Source organism: Electrona antarctica (genome assembly GCF_951216825.1).
Source record: "Electrona antarctica genome assembly, chromosome: 11".
NCBI classification, from domain to species: domain Eukaryota; kingdom Metazoa; phylum Chordata; class Actinopteri; order Myctophiformes; family Myctophidae; genus Electrona; species Electrona antarctica.
The window spans coordinates 25,587,631-25,609,632 of NC_136792.1; the positions used below are offsets into that span (position 1 = coordinate 25,587,631).

General features: G+C 43.0%; 1 protein-coding gene across 2 annotated transcripts in view; it reads left to right on the plus strand.

Moving 5' to 3' along the window:
• Positions 1-20,348, plus strand: part of LOC306931938 (transmembrane protein 87A) — a 37,617-nt gene extending 17,269 nt beyond the window's left edge. The window contains exons 13-22 of one of the 2 annotated variants that reach the window (XM_079513621.1): positions 2,627-2,735; positions 2,955-3,013; positions 4,011-4,114; positions 4,286-4,359; positions 6,810-6,871; positions 10,484-10,536; positions 12,843-12,873; positions 13,828-14,523; positions 14,935-16,523; positions 16,630-20,348. In XM_079513621.1, coding sequence (XP_079369747.1) covers positions 2,627-2,735; positions 2,955-3,013; positions 4,011-4,114; positions 4,286-4,359; positions 6,810-6,871; positions 10,484-10,536; positions 12,843-12,873; positions 13,828-13,869 — 534 coding nt within the window. In that variant the 3' untranslated portion in view covers positions 13,870-14,523; positions 14,935-16,523; positions 16,630-20,348. Of the gene's footprint in view, positions 1-2,626; positions 2,736-2,954; positions 3,014-4,010; positions 4,115-4,285; positions 4,360-6,809; positions 6,872-10,483; positions 10,537-12,842; positions 12,874-13,827; positions 14,524-14,571; positions 14,618-14,934; positions 16,524-16,629 lie in introns of those variants that run through there. The other variant, XM_079513622.1, reaches the window with a different exon arrangement.
• Positions 20,349-22,002: the final 1,654 nt, after the last annotated feature.

Sequence of the window (22,002 nt, forward strand, 5' to 3'; positions counted from 1 at the left end):
GACAGACGGTGCAGGAGAGACGGTGCAGGAGAGACAGACAGTAGGAAAGCTGAGACGGTGCAGGAGAGACGGACAGTAGGAAAGCTGAGACGGAGACGGTGCAGGAGAGATGGACAGTAGGAAAGCTGAGACGGAAACGGTGCAGGAGAGACAGACAGTAGGAAAGCTGAGCAGAGAGGGTGCAGGAGAGACAGACACAGACAGTAGGAAAGCTGAGACAGACGGTGCAGTGCAGGAGAGACAGACACAGACAGTAGGAAAGCTGAGACGGAGACGGTGCAGTAGAGACAGACAGTAGGAAAGCTGAGCAGAGAGGGTGCAGGAGAGACAGACACAGACAGTAGGAAAGCTGAGACAGACGGTGCAGTGCAGGAGAGACAGACACAGACAGTAGGAAAGCTTAGAGGGGGAGGGTGCAGGAGAGACATACAGTAGGAAAGAGAGAGAGAGAGAGGGAGACAATTTAGGCAAGACAGATGGCAGTAAAGCTGATACTGTGAACACCACCCCTCTGGTGCTTAATGGAGATTAAATCAAATGCTGACTATTACTTGCAGCTCCTTGACTAAAAGTTATGGTGCTGCTGCTTAGGTGTTAGGTGTGATATTTCTGCCCTCCCCTTTCTCTTACCCCTCTCCTTTTATCTCTTTCTCCTTCCATTTGTCTTTGCGCTCTAACCACCCCCTCTTCTCTTTCCTATTGCAACATCCCTCCTCCTGTCTCACTCCCTATTCTGTCCCTACTGTGTACAACTCAACCTCGTTTTGTCAATCTTGCAAGCTCTTCTTTCCTTTCTCTCTGCCTCTATCTCTTTCCCTCCTCTGTCTCTCTGTCTTTGTCTGTCTCTCTGTGTCATGTCTGGCTCTCTTCCATACCTTCTGTTATGGTCCGTGTCCATCTCTCCCTAGGCTGAAGATGATGTAGTGATGCTGGCTGCTATTTCTCTGGCTGTACACAACTCTGCCCTCTGCTGGTGAATATCCGCTACTCAATAACGTGTGTCAAAAAGTTGAGATGGATTCAGTCCTAGACCAGAAGGGGTCACTGTGCTTCTCTGTATGCCAGTGATTTAAGCTACACCACCAGTGTTTGGGTCACACAGAACTCATCTCAGCTGGAGTTGGGGTTCCAAAGTTAAGCATCTGATTTAATATACGGTAAATCTAAATGTGAATCTGCTTATTAGAGTCTGAATCCTTTTTTAATCTGTTATGGAAACGTTTGGGTAAAATTGTTTGTGCTTGTACTTGCCTTTCAGCCTTGTAGATAGAGCAACAGCAATCAATTCCTTTTGAAAGCTAAAACCTGGTGCAGACGTTTTGTGGTGAAAAGACCGGATAAGACATTTGTTTGACTCTGAGCTTATCGAAACCCTGCAGTCATTATTGGCAGACATACAAGGGACAGAATGCCATTAATTGTCTTAATTAATTAATCACTTGTGTATGATCGGTGACAGTGTTGGAATTTATACTTTAAACAGGATTAAGGAGGATTGAGGAACAGCTTGTTTTTAGGCATTTCATGCTTTATTGAGACAGAAATGTCTCAATAAATGTGTCATATTTGGTTATGCGGCTTAGCGCTTTGGCTTTTAGCTTGATCCGTCCTTCAAAACTACATTTGAATTGAAATCCATCTGTGGAGTCTGGGGGTTCGAATCCACCTCGGGATATCGGGCTTGGCTGAGCGTATATGTGAATATGATATGGCATAGCAGTGGCGGCCAGTGGTGGCCATTTTGTGGTGCCACAAGAAAAATACATAATTCTTTCCCATAGAGATTTTTGAAACTCTTTATTTAAATGATTTTAAGACTGGATCAAAGCCATCCAGGCTCCTGGTGCATCATGACCATAAAACCTTTGATTCGTTGAGAGAGGGGGAAAAACATCTGCGGTTTAGAACAGTGGTTCTCAAAAATGGCAGATCTACAAGCTGCGAGCTTATACATTTACTATTTCTGAACATTTTTGGAAAATCATGAAAATGTTTGAATAATATTTAATTAATTTTTCTTCTCTTCTGGGGGGGTCCCTGGCTGGCACAAAACATGTTCAGCTGGTGGGGTCCACGGCCAAATACATTTTGGGGGTTCTTGACGCGAAAATGTTTCAAGAACTACTGGTTTAGAAAGCATTTGGTAGAATCGGCCTCAGGTCTTAATGGGTTAAGACTGTCAATGCTTTCTGTGTGTGTCTGTGAATCAATCTGTGTAGTTCCTTAAGTGTGTGTGTGTGTGTGTGTGTGTGTGTGTGTGTGTGTGTGTGTGTGTGTGTGTGTGTGTGTGTGTGTGTGTGTGTGTGTGTGTGTGTGTGTGTGTGTGTGTGTGTGTGTGTGTGTGTGTGTGTGTGTGTGTGTGTGTGTGTGTGTGTGTGTGTGTGTGTGTGAGTGAGAGTCTGAGAGAGAATCTGTGTAGTTCCTTAACTGTGTGTCTGTGTAGTTCCTTAACTGTGTGTGTGTGTAGTTCCTTAACTGTGTGTGTGTGTCTGTGAAGCTGTGTAGTTCCTTAACTGTGTGTGTGTCTGTGAAGCTGTGTAGTTCCTTAACTGTGTGTTTTAATCTGTGTAGTTCCGTAACTGTGTGTGTCTGTGAAGCTGTGTAGTTCCTTAACTGTGTGTGTCACATCTTCGTGAGTCTGGCTCAGACCATGAAGCTGCTCCGTCTCAGACGCAACGTGGTCAAACTGACTCTGTACCGACACTTCACCAACACACTCATCTTCGCTGTCATTGGTAAGGACAATTATTCAGACTAATCGTTTGAATCGATTCTTAAAAATGTCGATACCCAAAGTAATCCCTATTTTGGCAAAACGTTTCAAACCAAAATGTCAAAATGAATGGAAATGGTCTCATAGTGTATATGGTCTTATAATCTGTCTGTCTGTGTGTGTGTCTCTCTATCTCTCTCTCTCTATCTCTCTCTCTCTATCTCTCTCTCTCTCTCTCCAGCATCGGTCATCTTTATTATCTGGACTACAAGGACCTTCAAGATGTCTAAATGCCAGTCCGTAAGTATTCTGTCATTTAGTCTGTCTTCAATCTCGCCGTCTCTCTCCATTTACCTGACTCGCCACCCTTCCCATCACGTGGTGCGCGTGTGTGTGTATTTCCATATTCTTTGTTTGAGTATGTATGTCAGTGTACATGTGTGTCTTCATGTTCTGCTGGTCAGAGCTGTTTGGCCGAATTCATGCCAGATAGATAAATCCAATGGATAGGTAGGTAGGTACTAGGGGTGTAACGATACATTTTAGCAGCGACACGATACATGGTTGACAATACGATACATGGACGATATTGGTTCATTACGACGATGCTATTCAATGATTTAAAATCAATAGTTACTATTTAGCAAAGAAATGAAATCTGTGTGAAACGTGTGGATAGTGCAGGGTTTTTAAGGTAAACATTTATTATATAAGTAGACACTGATTCTCTGGCAAATACATGGACATTATATATTGACCACATATGGACAAACCCGCACCTTGACATGAACACAAAGAGTACACATTTATAGATAGACCACGTGTAGTGATATGGAATGGAAAAGTAATTAAAAAAAAATTCTTTTTCAAGTACAAGTAGTAAGTACAACACACAAGTACTTACTTTTGATACAATCGATCATTTGCATTTCAAAACTATTTGATACTGATTATTTACATTGCAAAAATGATACAATACAAATTCAAACATATCGTTGCTGTTTACATATCAGTATACTTCGCTTGTTGAAATTAAAATAGATGTTTCGATGCATCTCCTGTATCGTTACACCCCTAGTAGGTACCGTAGGTACATAGCTGATGTGATGGATGGATGGGCAGATGGATGGGCTGGCAGAACAGCTTGATGGATGGGTGGCTGGCTGTATCGCTCACAAAAAAACAACCCCCATCTCTCATTCTCTCTCTGTCTCTCCCTCTTTTTGCCATCTCTCGCTCCTTCACTTTGTCTCTTTCTCTCTCTGACTCTGTCTGTCTGTCTCTCTCTGTCTCTCAGGACTGGAGGGAACTCTGGATAGACGATGCCTTCTGGCGCTTCCTCTTTTCCACCATCCTGTTGGTCATCATGTTCCTATGGCGACCGTCTGCCAATAACCAGAGGTGAAGGAGGTCGGGGGGGCGGAGCTCTGTAGGACTTTCTACCATCACGTTTTGATCATTCGATTAGCCAAGTCACGTCATGATTAAGTCGGTTATTGATCCTCAATATCATTTACTTGCCTAGCCCTACGTTTTACAACACATGATTGATATATTGATTGATCATGGCAGGTATGCATTCAGCCCCTTGGTGGATGAAGAGAGTGAAGAAGAGGAGAAGGAGCCCATGATGAATGAAGCCTTCGGTTAGATCACCACTTTATTTATTTATAGCTAATGAGTTACATTATAGTATAATGATGACCTGTGGATTAATTAAGTAATTAACACACGTGCTGTGTAGTGTTTTCTTTTTTCATTTTTTTTCATGTAATGTTCTTTGTTTCGCATAGAGGTGATGATTTCATGGAATTGTACAACACCAACTACTAATAGTGTGATGGTATTTCATAATAATTAAGGACATGGCTACTAAGGTCAAATTGATTAGTATGGGTGGTTCTCAAAGTGTGGTCCATGGACCCTCTGGGTTCCTTGAGGCGGGTTGAAATGGAGCCTTACGGGTCTATTACAACAACCATTTACCATCCCACATCTGTACTTTCCTCTTATGACCCATCCTGACCCAAAAATGTTCGTATTGATAAGACGCCTTTCAAACTCCAGTCTATACTGCCAATCGAACTGAGGTGCTAGCCCCTCACTGCTCAGTAATCTGATGGAATTAATCACAGCTGTGTAACTTTCTCCATCTCGAGCGTGATTCAATTTAATCTAGTGTGATTATTCTAAAACCTGGATATCAGACCTTTGTCACAGAGGTATGGATATGTTATTTCTTGACAGTTTGTATTTATGCATGGTCACGGGGCGGCGGTGGCTCAAGGGTAGAGTGGCTACCGCAAGGTTGCCAGTTTGAACCCGGGCTCCCCCAGAGTTAGTGTCGAAGTGTCCTTGAACAAGACACTGAACCCCTAATTGCTCCTGATGTGCCTTGGTGCCTTGCATGGTTTCCCCCGCCATCGGTGTATGAATGTGTGCGTGAATGGGTGCGTGAATGGGTGAATGTAAAGCACCTTGGATAAAGGCGCTATATAAATGCACCATTTACCATTTGTCACTAGAGGGGGAGAGAGGTGTTTGTAAAAAAAAAACTCTCAGCCAACGACTTTTCCCTCTTCTGTCAATTCGGACAGTAAAGACATATAGATCTGCTGGGGTTACCAACCAAAGTTCTGACAGCCTGTAAAAAGTTCTTGATGTCGTTTTGTAGTTACTAGGCCCCCCTGGGGCGCCTGATGGATGGGGAAGGAACTGGTCGGAATAACGTTTTCCTTCCACACGCTATGTCCGGCCGGGGAAACTCCCCCCTGTCAGGTGAAAAGAAGCGGCTTGGACTCCTCATGCATAGAAGGAAGCATGAGGTCAGTCCGCTGCCCCCCCCAGGTTGGCAGAGGAAGTTTAGCGCCCCGGATTACATTAGATAATTGACACTGGGTGAAAAAATGGGTTGCAAAATCGTGGAATAAAAATAAATAGAAAAGAAAAGCCTGGAGAAATGCATTGGAAGATTTGGCCCACTTCCTTGTATTTCGCGAACCAATAAGGGCGTCGCTCCAAATTTGGTGATGTCAGTGTTCTCCGCTGTTTTCTACCGAGGAGGGGGCGGGGGCTCACATCGGTGAACCAATAGGATCCATCGCCATGCTCATGCCGGCACCAATAGGATCCACCGCCTTGTACTGGCTGGAACCCGCCCCTCTAGACCAGAAACCACACAGGCTGGGCCAGGCTACGTAGCAGCCTACAATATGAGACAACTACCCCTCTAGACCAGAAACCACACAGGCTGGGCCAGGCTACGTAGCAGCCTACAATATGAGACAACTACCCCTCTAGACCAGAAACCACACAGGCTGGGCCAGGCTACGTAGCAGCCTACAATATGAGACAACTACCCCTCTAGACCAGAAACCACACAGGCTGGGCCAGGCTACGTAGCAGCCTACAATAAGAGACAACTACCCCTCTAGACCAGAAACCACACAGGCTGGGCCAGGCTACGTAGCAGCCTACAATATGAGACAACTACCCCTCTAGACCAGAAACCACACAGGCTGGGCCAGGCTACGTAGCAGCCTACAATAAGAGACAACTACTGATCTCGGGTCTTGTTGAGTATTCTCAGAATAGGGGGTACTCATGTAGAGCTCTATTCTGCAGTCGTATCTGGGACTCTGGAAAAAATCAGGTTATGGGGGTCCTTGAAATTAAAAAGATGTTTGTGAACCACTGCTCATTGATTTGACTGTGTACCAGTCAGGGGTGCCCAAAAGGTAGATCGCGATCTACCAGTAGATCACAAAGGCTGTGCAGGTAGATCACATGACATGCCCCTAAAGAGTATTTAATTTAAATATATTGAAGAAAAGAGAAAATGTATTTCCCATTCCAAGTGCATTTGTCTTATACTGTACAGAATGTAACACAAACTCTACTATTCCGAAGCCCCCTCAGGTACATATTTAAACTATTTTCAGCAATGGTATAATAATTGATTTGGTGGGTAGATCTTGCCGAGCTGGTCATTTTGAAAGTAGCTCTCAAGTCAAAAAGTGTGGGCACCCCTGGACTGTACCTAATCAATCACTGTCTGTCTGTGTGTCTCTCTCTCTCTCTCTCTCTCTCTCTCCAGAGGGGATGAAGATGAGGGGGGCGAAGAATGAGACCAATGGAACTGCCAAGCCTAACAAAGTGGTGAGGAAAACGACCATCTTTCTCCAATGTGTCTTGTGCTATCTTTCATAGTGGATGTGTTCTTATGATCTGTTCTCTTTGTCTTCTATATGACTGCTGTAAATGCCCCAGTCACCACCTACGTCATTTTTGGACAAATACGTACATGGTGGACAGCTTTGGAAGTGCGCCCACGGAGCTACAGAACACCAATCATAATAAACGGGCGCATTTTAGCATATATGCTAATGATTAAAAACACACAGACTAGGTTGAATAGTGGCGAAGTGGTCCTTTAACACTTATGTCTACTGTCTAGGACGTCCACACCCGTCCTATCAAATAAAACCGCAGGGAGCCTGTGTGGGGACGTATTACGGTATTTTTTATCGATATAAAACGGGATCGCCTTGCTCAGCCCCTCCCGGAGCAGTTTTGCTGTGTGCGCAGCCATTCACTTCCTTGTTTATGGCAAGGAAGATTAGAGAAGGAAGTGACATGGTCACGTGACAGTGCTGCGCCATGACACTTTCATGGGAGCCAAACCTCGCACCGGATGTTACATGAATACAAATCGGTGAATGGAGCCGGCTGGACCAGCTCATAACAAACATTATTTATGAGACATATCACAGTTTGTTTTCTAATCACCTGCTTTTCGATGTGATGTGCACAGTACATTTTATTTGAGGATTTAAACAGCAGCACGTATCGTTTCTGTTCCGGGTGTATCGCGAGATTTGGCTGCCAGACAGGAAACGGTGGACAGTCTCGAATTACTTGGCACGTTCAGAAACTTGCTTTTTGCTCTTTAGATACCTCCTATAAAATTACAGTGTACACATCGAAAAGCAACACAGCAGACAATAATGTGTTGCCAGAAGCGATTACTTTACAAAAGATCTCAGTCATTCATAAATAATGTTTGTTCATGAGCTGGTCACTGAGCTCTCATTGACTCCAGTGTATTCTGCCGAACTTCCGAGTGCAGTTTGGCTCCCATGGTGCGACGAATCTGCCGTCTGGAATTGCGTGATAGCGAAAATGACGTTCGTGTCTTTACCTCCATTTAATATACCTTGGTTTACGGCAAGGAAGCTTTGAGAAGGAAAGGAAATGGTCATGTGACTGGGCTGCGCCATGACACTTTCATGGACACTTGAAGCAAAACTACACCCTGAAGTTGGGCAGAATGGACTGGAGTCAATGGGCCTCATGCGCCAACCGTTCTTAAGAAGTTCTTAAGAGGAAATTTGTTCTTAGACCCACTTAGGAAGTTTTTAAGAAGGTTTTGGGATCCCTCAATGTTTTCTTAGCTGTAATTTGTTCGTAGGTAAGAACAGAATCTACGCACACTGTGGAGCACTCTTAGGGTGCCTTTTTTGTTCTTAAGTGCAATCTGAAAACAAAGGAAAAACAGCGCCCTCTGCATGATGCTCAAAGTTTGGTCTGAGGACCTCAAAGGGTCCTTGAGGAAGTTCCAGGCAGTCCACGGCAAAATATGGAACATTTTACCACTTTAATCCCATTTTATACTTTGATAATAGCCAATCTACAAGCTCACAAACGTGTCCCATTACTGCCCATTTTGAGCTTGTAGATCGGCTATTTTCGAAACATTTTGATAAATCTTCAAAACATTTCCCTAGCAGAAAATATTTTCATATGGGGGTCTGCAGAATGCATGTCAATTTGGGGGTCCTTGACATGAAAATGTTTGAGAACCACTGGTTTAGACTTTACAACCCAACCCAAACAAACACACCATACCCACCACATAACCCCCACCCCACCCGCCATCATCCCCCCCCTTTACACCCCCACCCCGTATACCAACAGCCACCACCTCCATTTTCCTGTAAGCTTCCTACCTGCTAGCCCCCCTATCCCACCCCTTGCACCACGATATCACCCTCAACACCCCTATTTCCTCACCATTACATACCAAGCAGTTGCTGCCTTAAAGCCCCTCCATATCCATGCACCCTCCAGTGCTAACATGTTTTATATCCACTACTATCCACTACTTCTGAACATGACATATGGATAATATGATAATTTCAGCAAATTTACATTGATGTCTAGTGGTGAAAGTTGACTATTGTGAGATAAATAATAAAATACATTCATGAATATTGAAAATATTGAAATATTGAAAATATGAACATTTCTGTTCACTTCAGTACCTCCACACCACAGTACTATTGCTTTTTAATGTTTGGAGTCTGGTGTTCCACCATATTTAGACTTTAGTTTAGGTATTCTTGACTTCACTCAACTTTATTTCTGTGTATGAGGTCCTGTGATTTCTGTGTGCTGAAATCACACACAGGTGTGACTGCAGGCAAGGCCATGGAGTCATGCAAAAAAACACCCACCTGGGTAAAACACAGGTAGGAAAGTGAATTCCCAATGCCTTATATGGGATTGGTGGGGCGGTTCCCTATGGTAATTAGGATGCTAATTAGGATATTTGGGGCGTCTACCTATGATAATTTGAATGAACTGGCACACCCCTTCAAGTTACGAGGATTTGGATTCATCATCATAAGAACATGCTTACGAACAATTCTGCCTACTTAAGAACGTTTCATGAATCTGACTGGACTTCACTTAGGAATTCACTTAGGAAGAAATGTAAGAGGAAAAGTTTGGAACTTATTGGCGCATGAGGCAATGAGAGCTCAGTGACCAGCTCATGAACAAACTATATTTCTGAATGACTTCCCACCGTTTCCTGTCTGGCAGCCAAATATCGCGATACCTCGGAGCCAGAAACGATACCTGCTGCTGTTTAGATCCTCAGATAAAATTATATACTGTGCACTCTGTGCACATCGAAAAGCAAGTTTTAGAAATTAGAAAACAACCTGTGATATGTCTTAGTTTATATTCCTGAACTGATTATATGACAAAGGTCTCAATTGTTCATAAATAATGTTTGTTATGAGCTGGTCCAGCCGGCTCCATTCACTGCCGTGTATTCATTGCACTTCCGGTGTGAGTTTGGCTCCCATGAAAGTGTCCATGAAAGTGTCATGGCGCAACCCCAGTCACATGACCACTTCCTTCTCAAAGATTCCTGGGGTTACGGCCCGGCAAACTTCCTTATTTGCTCTGAGTCTACGCTGCCTCTGCGCAGATTAATTTCTGATCATGCATCTCGGTTAGAATATTTTCACTTCTAAAGAGAGATCTGATTTACGCTGGCGATGTAGTAATGGAAGATCTCACCTCCTGGTTTTGTGGGGAAATGGAAGGTGGGGATTTTCAGAGTAAAATCTCCCTCAACAGTTGTTTTCAAAAATAGCAGATCTACAAGCTCAAGCAGCTTCACTTTGTGCCACTCTGCGAGCTTGTACATCTGCAATTTCTGAACAATTTCGAAAAAAATACTGGAAGTACTTGGGTAAATGTACTTTAATTTCAACGTCTTACACAGCTCCAATATGTCAGAAGGTCAGCGTGGTGTTTGGGGTTTAATTCCCCTATGGTTATTATGCACCGCTACTCGCTATACTAGTTGTACCTGTTGTTAGTTTTCATTATCATAATGGAAACAAACAAAAACGACAACCCCCCCGCCCCACCAAAAAATGACAATCCACCAACATGGATCTTTTTGCTCTGCAGGATGAGGATCTGAAATGGGTCGAGGAGAACATCCCTTCATCCATGGCAGACGTGTAAGTCAACACCCTGACACAACTCAGATGTTGCTCTCTGTATGACTCCACACTTTCTAGCAGCTGATCTGGTTGAATAACATGGTCCACGATAGAGCACCGAAGTCTGACATAATTTACACATCCTACCTGGATCATGTAGGATTTCCCATATACTTTTATTTTTAATTTAATATCGTGTCAAATAGGAACTGTGTTCCAAAAATAAACGTATGAGCACGGCGGTTTTGACGCTTAAACTGACGGCGAGAAATCCCTAATGTCACCGCCGGCGAATGAGTTACATTTTCACCAGAAACGGGCTCTATCAAATATGAGTGACTGATCATAAACGATACAGAGCCACCTCCCAGACAATCGCTGGGACAGTTTATTTTTGGATCACAATTGAGATGATCCTAAGATGACCCAATGAAATATTGCTTCCTTGAACCAGAGGATGAACGAGTGATGTCAGGACTTCAGTACTCTATAAAAAAGAATGATGCCAGCAATCATGTTAGACTTAGTTAGACAGACGACAGGATAATCGGGCGGACGCGTTCCGGCTCAGTGCCTTCATCAGAATAATGAATGATTGATCATTACGCTAACCTGTCTAACTTACCTGATATGGGAGTGCTGCCATCAGTCAATTTGACATTTTGAATGTCTTGGAGTCGTGCATCGGCAAGTTTGTTGTATCATTCATCTTTGACTGCAGTTGTGCTTTCATTGCTCCTAGTTTGAATAACATGGACCTCATTGTTATTTGATGTCGGTGTGTTTGATACGCTGTGTCTGCTCATAACCACATAACCAACAAGCTCCAAGCAGTAGTCGACTTGAAACGGATTGTCTTCATTGATGGTTCTGTGCTTACCACAATATCTGTATGGTGGCTCATACAGTTGGCACGGGTGACTTTGTGCAATAAAATATCAACCATACAGAGCACAAGTGAATTAACTTGGTGGCGTGTTTAAACTCAAGTTCAAGGGCAATTCATGTCATGGCATTTTAAAGTGTTGACAGACGTATTGATTATGAAAGTGTCAAAACCAAAAGTGTGTCACGGAGGACCTTCGCAGACGCTGTCAGGTACTAAACATGTATGGTCACAGACTCTTCTCTCACGTACTGTGATCGCTCGGTAAGATGACGAAAGCTGACCTATCATAGTGTTTGAAAGTGCCATAATGCTATATCTGCACAATGCACATACACTTTTAGACATAGTTCTACATGGTAATCTCAATTGTAACACCTCTTTTACAGACCCACAGAATAAACGTGATGCTTTTCTTTCAAAATTACGATGGTTTCAAAACATGTTTGGCTTGTAAAAAGCGAGTAGAAATTGCCATCAGCCAGACATTTGGCTATGAGCTTGAAATGTTCATTCCAGACCCTGCTTGCAAGTGTACATGACAAATAACCCCTCTTCAGACTCTCCGATACTAATGGAAGCCGTACAGTAATCTTTCCAGCAATGTGGTAAATCCATTAGTAAATAGTAGTGGTTGTAGTGGGTGTTTTGGCACCACATTGGGCTGCTATATGAGAAGCATTTGTAGAGGTCCTTGAACACTTGAATTGGAATGAGCTATTTTGAGGTCAGGGAGATAATTTGAATAAAGTGCAGGAAAATGCAGAGGAGTTTTTTTTGTCGAGTGGTGCAGATGCTTGTGAATGAATGCTCTCATAAAACATGGCCTGCCACTATTAGCAGAGTCAATTATCTAGAGATGTGCCCGCTTCTGAAATAACTGGTGGTGCTGTGGTGAAAGTCTAATGGTGAAAATGCTAGATCTCGTGCTCACGACAAGGTCACATCACTATGCGTTATTTGTTTAGTGAGCTTGTAGATCGGCTATTTTTGGCACACGCCGCCGTCGTACGACGATGTATAAATCAGGTGACGGAAAGATTGGCTAATGGCTACGCAGCTTGATCGTAAAGAATCTGCCATCTGAAAACGCATGTATAATCTGTAGTATGGGAGGAAGTATACTGTATGTCATATTTACACTGAGGACCACCGTAAAAGGTACACCTGATCATTAATGCAAACAACCTACCAAAACGTAAAAGTATTGCATGCAGAAAGGGCCAAGAGGTTCAGTTCCAGTTCTATTATATTAAAGTATTGCATGCAGAAAGGGCCAAGAGGTTCAGTTCCAGTTCCAGCAACATCTTAGGGAGCAGGTGACGTGGTCGTACCCTTCGGATAGCCAGCAGGTGTGTAGCACTAGCTAATGAAATGCACAGCGAGTGTAATGTTGTTCTTCAGTGTGTTAACGGTGTGTTTGTCCTCTCCTCCGCAGCGCCTTGCCTCCGTTACTGGACTCTGATGAGGTAATGATGCCTTTGCTTCTACCTTTACAACTTCACCGGGTCCTAGAACTGTGCTTCTTAACGTGGGTCTTAGGGGCCCAGATTACATCTGGCTTTCTAATAATATAATAGGATAGATGTGTCATTAGGGCCCCACGTTCATAATTGCAGCTGCCTACTTTGCTGGTGGACCACGAAGACACTCATGGAAACCATATAAAGCAACACATTTTAAATTAATCAGATATTAGACCATGCATCTGTAGTACATTCTGAAAATAATATGAACCATTCATAATCAACAAATGGACCGGTGGTGGATGGCAAATGTTGAATTTTTAAATTGACTTTAAAACCCTGTGGCTATTCCTCCCCTGAACTGCTGGGAGCGCCAGACAGTCGGCTCTAAGCTTAATGTTGCCATGGTTACGTCACACTGTTGTTGTCATGGCGGGCAGAACAATGAGAAGGCAGTGCGCCCCTCTCTCTCTCTCTCTCTGTGTGTATGTACGTGCGCACGCACATGCGCGTGCGATGGGAAGGCATTTTGTTTTGGCTTCGATACAGACACAAATCTTAAAGTCACATCAGCCATTTATGAATCTCTCCTTGTGGCCACAATGCAACTGAATGCACTCAATATGCAGGCAAATCCAGTATATATGGGCTGCAACAGTTAATGTAACTAATCGATTTTTAAAATATTGATAATCGATACTTTGATACAATAATTGATTAATAATTTAAACCTATTTTGTCAGTATGGGCGAATGGCTTATAAAAATAAGAAAATAAAAATTCTTAAACAATTCTTTAAAAAAGCCGATCTACCATCTGTGATATCTGTCATATGGTTATCGGGTCAGAGGTTTTGAGTGGGAACCGGTCTGCTTTTCTTTTTTCTTTTTTTAAGGGAGGGGGAGAAGATTAAGAAAGATGGAAACTTCTGACCTGCATGTCCTCATGTGTTCACAGGAAACCATGACGACCAAGTTTGAGATGTCCAAGATGGAGTAGAGACGGAGGAGGGACCAGGAAACTTGAGAGAGAATGTACGTTTTACAAAAACAAAATGATGAACAGAGATGGACAAAATGAAAGGGAAGAAGGGCAAAGGATTGCTGGGTGGATGGGTGGACAGAATAAAAGAAACGGCCAATAAATGGATGTTTGGGCGAAGAGACTCGTGGATGAAGGGGTGGATGTATATGTGCAGCTGAAGAGACTGACGGATGGTTCCTCAGATGGACGGTTGATAGATGGATGGATGGATGGACAAGGGAAATGATGCAGGAAAAGAGTGTTTGTTTTACAAGATGACAATGTCGGTGTCTTTGAATAGAAAAAGAAAATCAGATTTTATCCCTAACCCCAGCGGTTCCCAATTTTTTCTGGACCAGGGCCCACTTGAAAACCTCGAAAGCGTCTGCAGCCAACCCAACCGAGTTGGGTTGGCTGCATTTTCAGAGCATGTTGATTTTAATGATCGGTCAACCGTTTGTGAACAAATGTACTATACTTTAAGTTCCTATTAATCGTTATCACGAATGTTTTTTTCTTCAAGGTTTTAAAGAATGACATTGTTTTTTTTATGTTAATGTAATATAATTAAAATTGTATTCGGCCCACTTAGAATATCCTCGGAGCCCAGCAGTGGGCCCCGGCCCACAGGTTGGGAGCCCATAGGTTGGGAGCCCAGCAGTGGGCCCCGGCCCACAGGTTGGGAGCCCAGCAGTGGGCCCCGGCCCACAGGTTGGGAGCCCAGCAGTGGGCCCCGGCCCACAGGTTGGGAGCCCAGCAGTGGGCCCCGGCCCACAGGTTGGGAGCCCAGCAGTGGGCCCCGGCCCACAGGTTGGGAGCCCAGCAGTGGGCCCCGGCCCACAGGTTGGGAGCCCAGCAGTGGGCCCCGGCCCACAGGTTGGGAGCCCAGCAGTGGGCCCCGGCCCACAGGTTGGGAGCCCAGCAGTGGGCCCCGGCCCACAGGTTGGGAGCCCAGCAGTGGGCCCCGGCCCACAGGTTGGGAGCCCAGCAGTGGGCCCCGGCCCACAGGTTGGGAGCCCAGCAGTGGGCCCCGGCCCACAGGTTGGGAACCGCTGCCCTCGCCTTATGCGCTTCCTAAGCCTTTGTTTGCATATTATATGCACTGGGAGAGAAATCTACGACCAACAGCAATTCCTTCTATTTCATTGTATTTCATTTTATTGCCCGTTCACACAGTATTTTTTGACAGATTCGTCCTCTGCTGTTGGTTGGTTTTAAGCACGTTAAAAGATGCAATTGAATGAGTGGGACATTTTCTACCTGTATTACTAGAGGAGAGCCATTCCTCCTACCGTTGATGGTTATCCTAATGCTAGAGTCTGGAAGTACACCTCCCGAAAGCCCAGAGAGAATGCTGTCATCCGTTTGTCATTTCCGTTCACGAAAATGTATTATATATATTTCCCTTTCTCATAAGCACCAAGCTATAATAGGCTTTGATTATTTTGATTTATAAATGCCCCGGTCCGAAACGGGTCGTAGCACCAGGCCCTTCCCCAGATTGTATGACGGAAGTATTTGAAGATTTGTGGAAGGCAATGGTCTGGATCGCGATATTAACTGCATTTTGAGATTTGCTTTGTTTACCAGAGTTGAAAGTTGACATTAAAGGGCTCTTTTTTTTTACTACAAAGGACTACCCTTGGACCTTCCAGAACCTGAGACTTTACAGAACCTGTGAAGTTCTGACATTTTGTTCTCTTCTCTTTCTTTTTTCTTCTTCTTTATAGTCAGAAGTTCTCAGAACCACCCCTGAAGAGGGAAGTTGTAGATCTGCTATTTTAGAATTCTTCTGTCGGGTGGAAACCTCATATGTCCAAAACACTTTGCCTTGCACCGTGTGTCAAGCTTGTAGATCTGCTACTTTATTATAATTGTGTGTGAGGCTGTAGTATGATCAAGTCGGGCGTAAATTTACAAAAAAAAACTAAACGCATAAAGTTAAAATATGGAGAGGTTTCTGCCCGACATAAAAAATAAAATAATCCTGAGCAGGTCCCAAATTAGGTACAGAGAGAACCTTATCCGAAACCGAGCCGTAGGTAGCGTATATGGAAACATTTACAGAAGAACCCGTGAAATGGTTTGCTTAGTTCCGTGGTTCTCAACCTTTTACATTTACACGGCCCATTTGAACATCTTGAAAGCGTTTGTGGCCCTCTTTCGGGTGCCATGTTAAGTGGGTCACAGTGGTGGGTGGGCCACGTGCATTTCCATGCACGTGGAGGATGTTTATGTTTATTTTGATGATCAATTATTCGATATGTGTTCTGGCTTAGATCAGTGGAACTAGTATTACTTTAACTTCTTATTCATTATCACAATGAAAATCACAATAATCAATCAATAAAATCAACAAGTGGGACCTGCTGGCCCACAGGTTAAGAATCACTGGCTTAGTTCTGGAAGTTGTGGAAAAGAGCTAAAAGGAGATTTTTTATTTGTCTCAGTTTAATTGACTTCATGTCCTTTTAGTCAAAGTCCCTGCCACCAGACGATAGAAGTGCAGAACTGTGTTGTGTCCTGTCAATATCGTGCCGTTTCAATATACTGGCTCATGACTTCATGCACACTACAATCCTGAGTGTTCATTTAACTCTGGAGACTGTGCAGATAGAACCAAATGGAGGGTTTTATATAACCTGACTCCGCCAGATGGGGCAGCAGAGAGTACACTGGGTTCCCCCCGGGAACCCAGTGTACTCTCTGCTGCCCCATCTGGCGGAGTCAGGTTAGGTTTTATAGTGTGGTCCCGATAACCTGGAGGTGCAACCCGCTGACGGGGTGCTTATTAGGTATCAAAATTATATCATATCTCTTTGATATGAGACTCTGTATAGTCTGGGATTTTGGATATCGTAATAGGTGATATGGTGCAAGTGATGTGTTTTCCTTAAGCACAGTTTTGTACTTTTGTAAATTGTCAAAAATGTAACCGATCTATGCGGCTATTTTTTGTTTCTATATTTGAAACATTAAACATAAATTGATATTATAGTTTGAAGTCACAATACAGTTCCAGATAGTACATACAGACTTCCACCATGCCTCAAAACCTAAAACAGGCTAAAGCCGTTCCAGTGCATCACAGGAACAGGACGGCAGCACTGGAGCCACTCGGACAGATTTAAACCTTCTGTTAAGTAGATAGTAGAATGATAACATTTGGAAGTCAGTCAGTTGTACATCTTCATCAGGCTAATGACCTGATGAAGATCTACCAAACCTCTTAAACCCTCTATTCTCGGTAAAAAACGGACCTCGACGACCTTGCAGGCTTATGCAAAGGCTAAACTATGTCATTTAAATAACATGTTACAGTGTTTATACTGTAGGTTCAATGTACGCATATTCTCCTGTTAGGACGGATGACAGTTTCTTTGTTTACTTATGATCCTAGATGACTATTTCTATGCGAGATTTGACATTATTACCGTGTGATGTTCTTGCTTATTGTAAATCACTTTGGATTAAGAACGTCTGCTAAATGCCTAAATTGTAAATTGAGTTACTGTGCAACTGTACTTGGACCGTTTCTTTCCCTTCTCTACACCAAATGTCTTCACGAAAAATAGATGTTCTACAAGTTCACAACGCGACACAACGCGCTGTGAACTTATAGATGGGCTGTTTTTGGTGAATGCCCCCCCCTTCAGAATCGGCATGCTGAATGGTGTTCAAGTGTTTTTTTGTTTTGTTTTTTAATTAATGAAAGGCTTAAATTTGTTAGTTTCTCCAGTGCCTTAGTTCAGTATTGGAGGTATTTGGTCAAAAATATTGTGATGTGGGATTTTGTCTCGTCCAGCCCTAGCGCTTGTATATTGTTGAACTCTTGGAAACTTCGAAAAGCAAGTTGTGCTCCCAAGCTTCAGTGTCGCCTCAGGCGTGATTTGAGTTCACGAAATGAACAATCACACGGTTTCTGAGAATCACACAGACGTAGGAATTGTGCTCTACGGACGGACAAGCACATTAGATGCAGTGCAAACGGAAACAGACAGCACAACATTCCATGTACTGTCTATACACTGGTCGTTCTCTTCCAACACAGCATGCCGTCCACCCAGACATGCTGTACGTGCACTCACTGTACATCCAATTTCACGTTTGCTTGCTTACTCGATTCCCCTGGCCCTTGTATACTTGAGCACGCACACACATACTGTATACAGTACAGTATATGTCCAGTTGTCCACTCAGCTCCCTGCACACACACAAACATTACCTCTGTCCGCAGCACATTGTTATTGTGTTTTCTATGAAAGCGCCCATTAGCTCTGTCTGACTGCCGCAACTGTGTGTAGCCCAGAGCCAGCCGTGTGTGTTTGAGAGAAGGCTTAAATGGCTCGTTGTGTGTACTTGTTTGTTTGGGTATATAATATCTGTGTCACCTTTTGTGTACTAAATTGCGTGTGAGAGAGAGATTTTGTGTGTGTGTGTGCGCTTTTGTGTATACACGTTTCTTTGAAGCATGTTTGTGTGTGTTTCTTTGCAAGCATGTGGGTGTGTGTGTGTGAGTGTGTAGTCAGCAGCACAACTAGCCTGTTAAGTGTTGACAGTGGCTTCAAGGCTTGTCCAACGGCGCTAAGTGCCCCATGCATCATCCCATATAGTCTTACAGCCGGAAGGAATAGGCTACTGACACCATGCTGTCCAACGCCATGCCTCCACAGGCTGCCTTCATCCCAGACACAATAAAACATCATTACTGCTGTGCCGCACAGCCCAAAATGGTCTTTTCTGCTCTTGTCATTGTTTGAGCAAAGTTTAACACAGTTGAATCTCAACCGCTTCCTGGATCAGGGTAATATTAAAATCGTGGCCCATCCATCTGACCATACCACTCCATATACTGTAGCCGTGCATTTTACAGAGCATGCTTGTTTTGACCCATTACAATCGGGAAAGCATCCGTGTCATTTTTAGATTTTTGCGTCGGCTGTTCAAAAATAGCAGATGTACAAGATCAAAGTGTGAGAACTACTGATTTAGATTAGAAGGCATGTGTAGAAGTGTCCTCATGTCTTAATGGGTTAGTCCAGGCAGGGGTGCCCACACCTTTTTGACTTGAGAGCTACTTTCTAAATGACCAGCTCAACAAGATCTACCGACTGAAAGAAAATATTATACCATAGCTGAAAATAGTTTAGATATGGAATAGCAGCACTGGCGTTACATACAAGACAATAATGCACTTGGAATGGGAAATAGAGGGGGAGAAATGGAATGGGTAGGGTTTTTTTATTTTATTAATTGTAATTGTTTGTGCATCTTGCATTGTGGGTTTGAGCTGACGGGCCCTTTTTGATGTCAATCAATCAAGTCACTTTAATTGAAGGGACAGATTCAAGTGGCAGATTTCTTTAGGGGCATGTCATGTGATCTACCTGCACAGCCTTTGTGATCTACTGGTAGATTGCGATCTACCTTTTGGGCACCCCTGGGTTAATCAATAGCTTTTGTTCCTGCTTGGATCGATGGAATAATAATATGCTTTACATTTACATAAAGAAAAGGTATCACATTGGGAACTAAAATGTTCAAAGTTGTAAATTCTTGCAATACCCTCTGCCCTCGCGGCCCACCAGTGGGTCCCAGCCCAGAGGTTGAGAATCACTGGTTTCACACAGCCCAGTGAAGACGCCTGATATGTGACAGCCCCCCCCCCCCCCCCCCCCTCCCTCACAAAAAAGGTAGTACCAACTTAACCCCTGTTTATACATGGTTTTGTGAACCGAGCATGGCAGAACTACAGGCTCACAGCCCATGAGCTTTCAGATCTGCTATTTTTGTGAGCTTGTAGAGCTGCTATTTTGTAGATCTTTGTGAGCTTGTAGAGCTGCTATTTTGTAGATCTATTTTATAAATCAATCCTATGTTTCACAACACTCAGGCTCGTTTTAATAGCATATTGCTCTGTTCTTTTTTTAATGCATTTTGTATTTTTGAGATGATGAGTTTGATTCCAAAATGCAACAAGCTGGTGATGGAGCTTGCTTCAGAAATAGTTTCTTGCTTGATAACATGATACACAATTTGTATAATGATGTCCAATAACCTTTTACGTTCACCTGAAGTTTACATTTTAAGGGATAAAGATTGATATTTGTATCACTTTTTCTGACAAATATTGGTTTGTGGGGGCAAGTGTAATGTATTTTTTATTTATTTTTCCCAACGGGTGAATATCTCTATTTAGAACAAAACTTTTCATATGCATATATCCGTTTACCGCATAGTTTTTTTTATTTTATTTCAATCAGTCTAACAGTTGAAATCTTTCAAAACAACAAACTCATCGACTGTGGCTTGAAGATGCCGCTGGACTTCACAGCTTCACGTCGCCGCGTTTTCGTTTGCCATTTTGTCACAAAGGCTAATGACGTAAATTATTGTGTCATTTGGTTTGTACAGAAATGTCCAGTTAATAATAAAGTATATAAATATAACTTTGACATTGATGTCTGTCTTGATGTTGTCATGATATAATATGGCTTCAGTGGTTAGTTCCCATGTTCAGTCCCTGCCATGTCAAAGTGCCCTTGAGACTAAACCTGCTGCAGCTGTCTGCTTCCTACACTAGGTTACTGTGGAGCAGTGGTGGAAGAAGTACTCACATTATTTACTTAAGTAAAAGTATCAATACTGCAATGTAGAAATTGCAAATTGAAAAGTCTGGAATTCCAATCTGCAAGCTCACAATGTGTCTGCTATTATCAACATTTTCATATAATTGCAGTGGAGTAAAAGTACTATTTTCCTCGAGTCGCCCAGAGATGTAGTGGAGTAGAAGTAAAAGTACAGAAAATTGGAAATATACACCAGTAGAGTAAAAGTACCACAAAATTGTACCACACTTAAGTAATGTACTTATTTACTTTCCTGCAATGCTGTGGATGACCGGTAACTTTGAACCGCATTGTGTCAATCCAACACACATGATGATGACTAGTTAACTAGTCTTGGTAATCCCCCTGCCCCCCATTAACTCCATTGCAACCCTTTGTCTTTTGATGACCCCATATGTTTCAGTCTTCAAATGCACTTAGCGGCTCCTGCCTGTCTGGTCTACAGTGTGATAATCCACATTATGTCTTACAGTAAATCAGCCATTTGTATAATCTGAGGCATGACAATCGTATGGATTTACTATGTGGTGTCACGCCTCGATACAGTAGGCCGGGTAATCCACACCGTTCAATCTGTCTGCGTTTTGAGCTTGTAGATCGGCTATTGTGTGCTACTTTTGTATGACAATGTATGTCAAGTAGGACACTTGATTAAGAAAAAATATTAAAAAAAAAAAACCATTACAAAAATATAGTGAAAGGAGTTTTCTGCCCGACAACTATGTTTAAGACCATGCTGTTCAACACTGGTTTCAGTGTGTGAGTTCAATAGGCTTACTGTCTATTTTATTACTATAAAATTACAAAGTATAATTTTTTTTATCTGTGTAGCTGGATTTGTACCCCTTGTGTTTTGGGTTATTATCCACAACACATGCTCTGGTATGTTTAGTATTCTATTGCTGTGTTTTAAAATGCAAGGCCTCCATTGTGTGTGTGTGTGTGGGTGTGTGGGTGTGTGGTACAGTACAGTTATATCTGTATGCTGGCATTACTGCAGTAATAACATAATCCCAGAGATTTGGCCCTGGCAGGGAGATGTCAGTATGCTGCCCATTTCAAACCGACAGTAAGGAATTATCTTCGGCAGCGCGTCCTGCACAGACGGCACAACATGTGTTATACCCTCCCCGTGCCTCTCAAACTGAAGGGCAGCTCTGCATGGGGACAGCATGCCTTCCCTGACAACGTAGAAATTAGTGTGTAGTCTGACAACTCACCTCTTCAGACTCCACTTTGGCCGCAGCATTTGCCCTAGCCTCGACAACCTTGCAGGCTTATGCAAAGGCTAAAATATTGTCATTTAGATAGCATGCAAGTAGAAAATACATAGCATTCTAAAGTGTATATACTTATAGTTTCACTGTACACATGCATTATAAAGTCAATACTCAATTAGAATTCCTCACTTTTACTTGTAAAAGAGTATTTCTGTATTGCAGTATTGATACCTTTACTCAAGTACACAAACGTGAGAAAT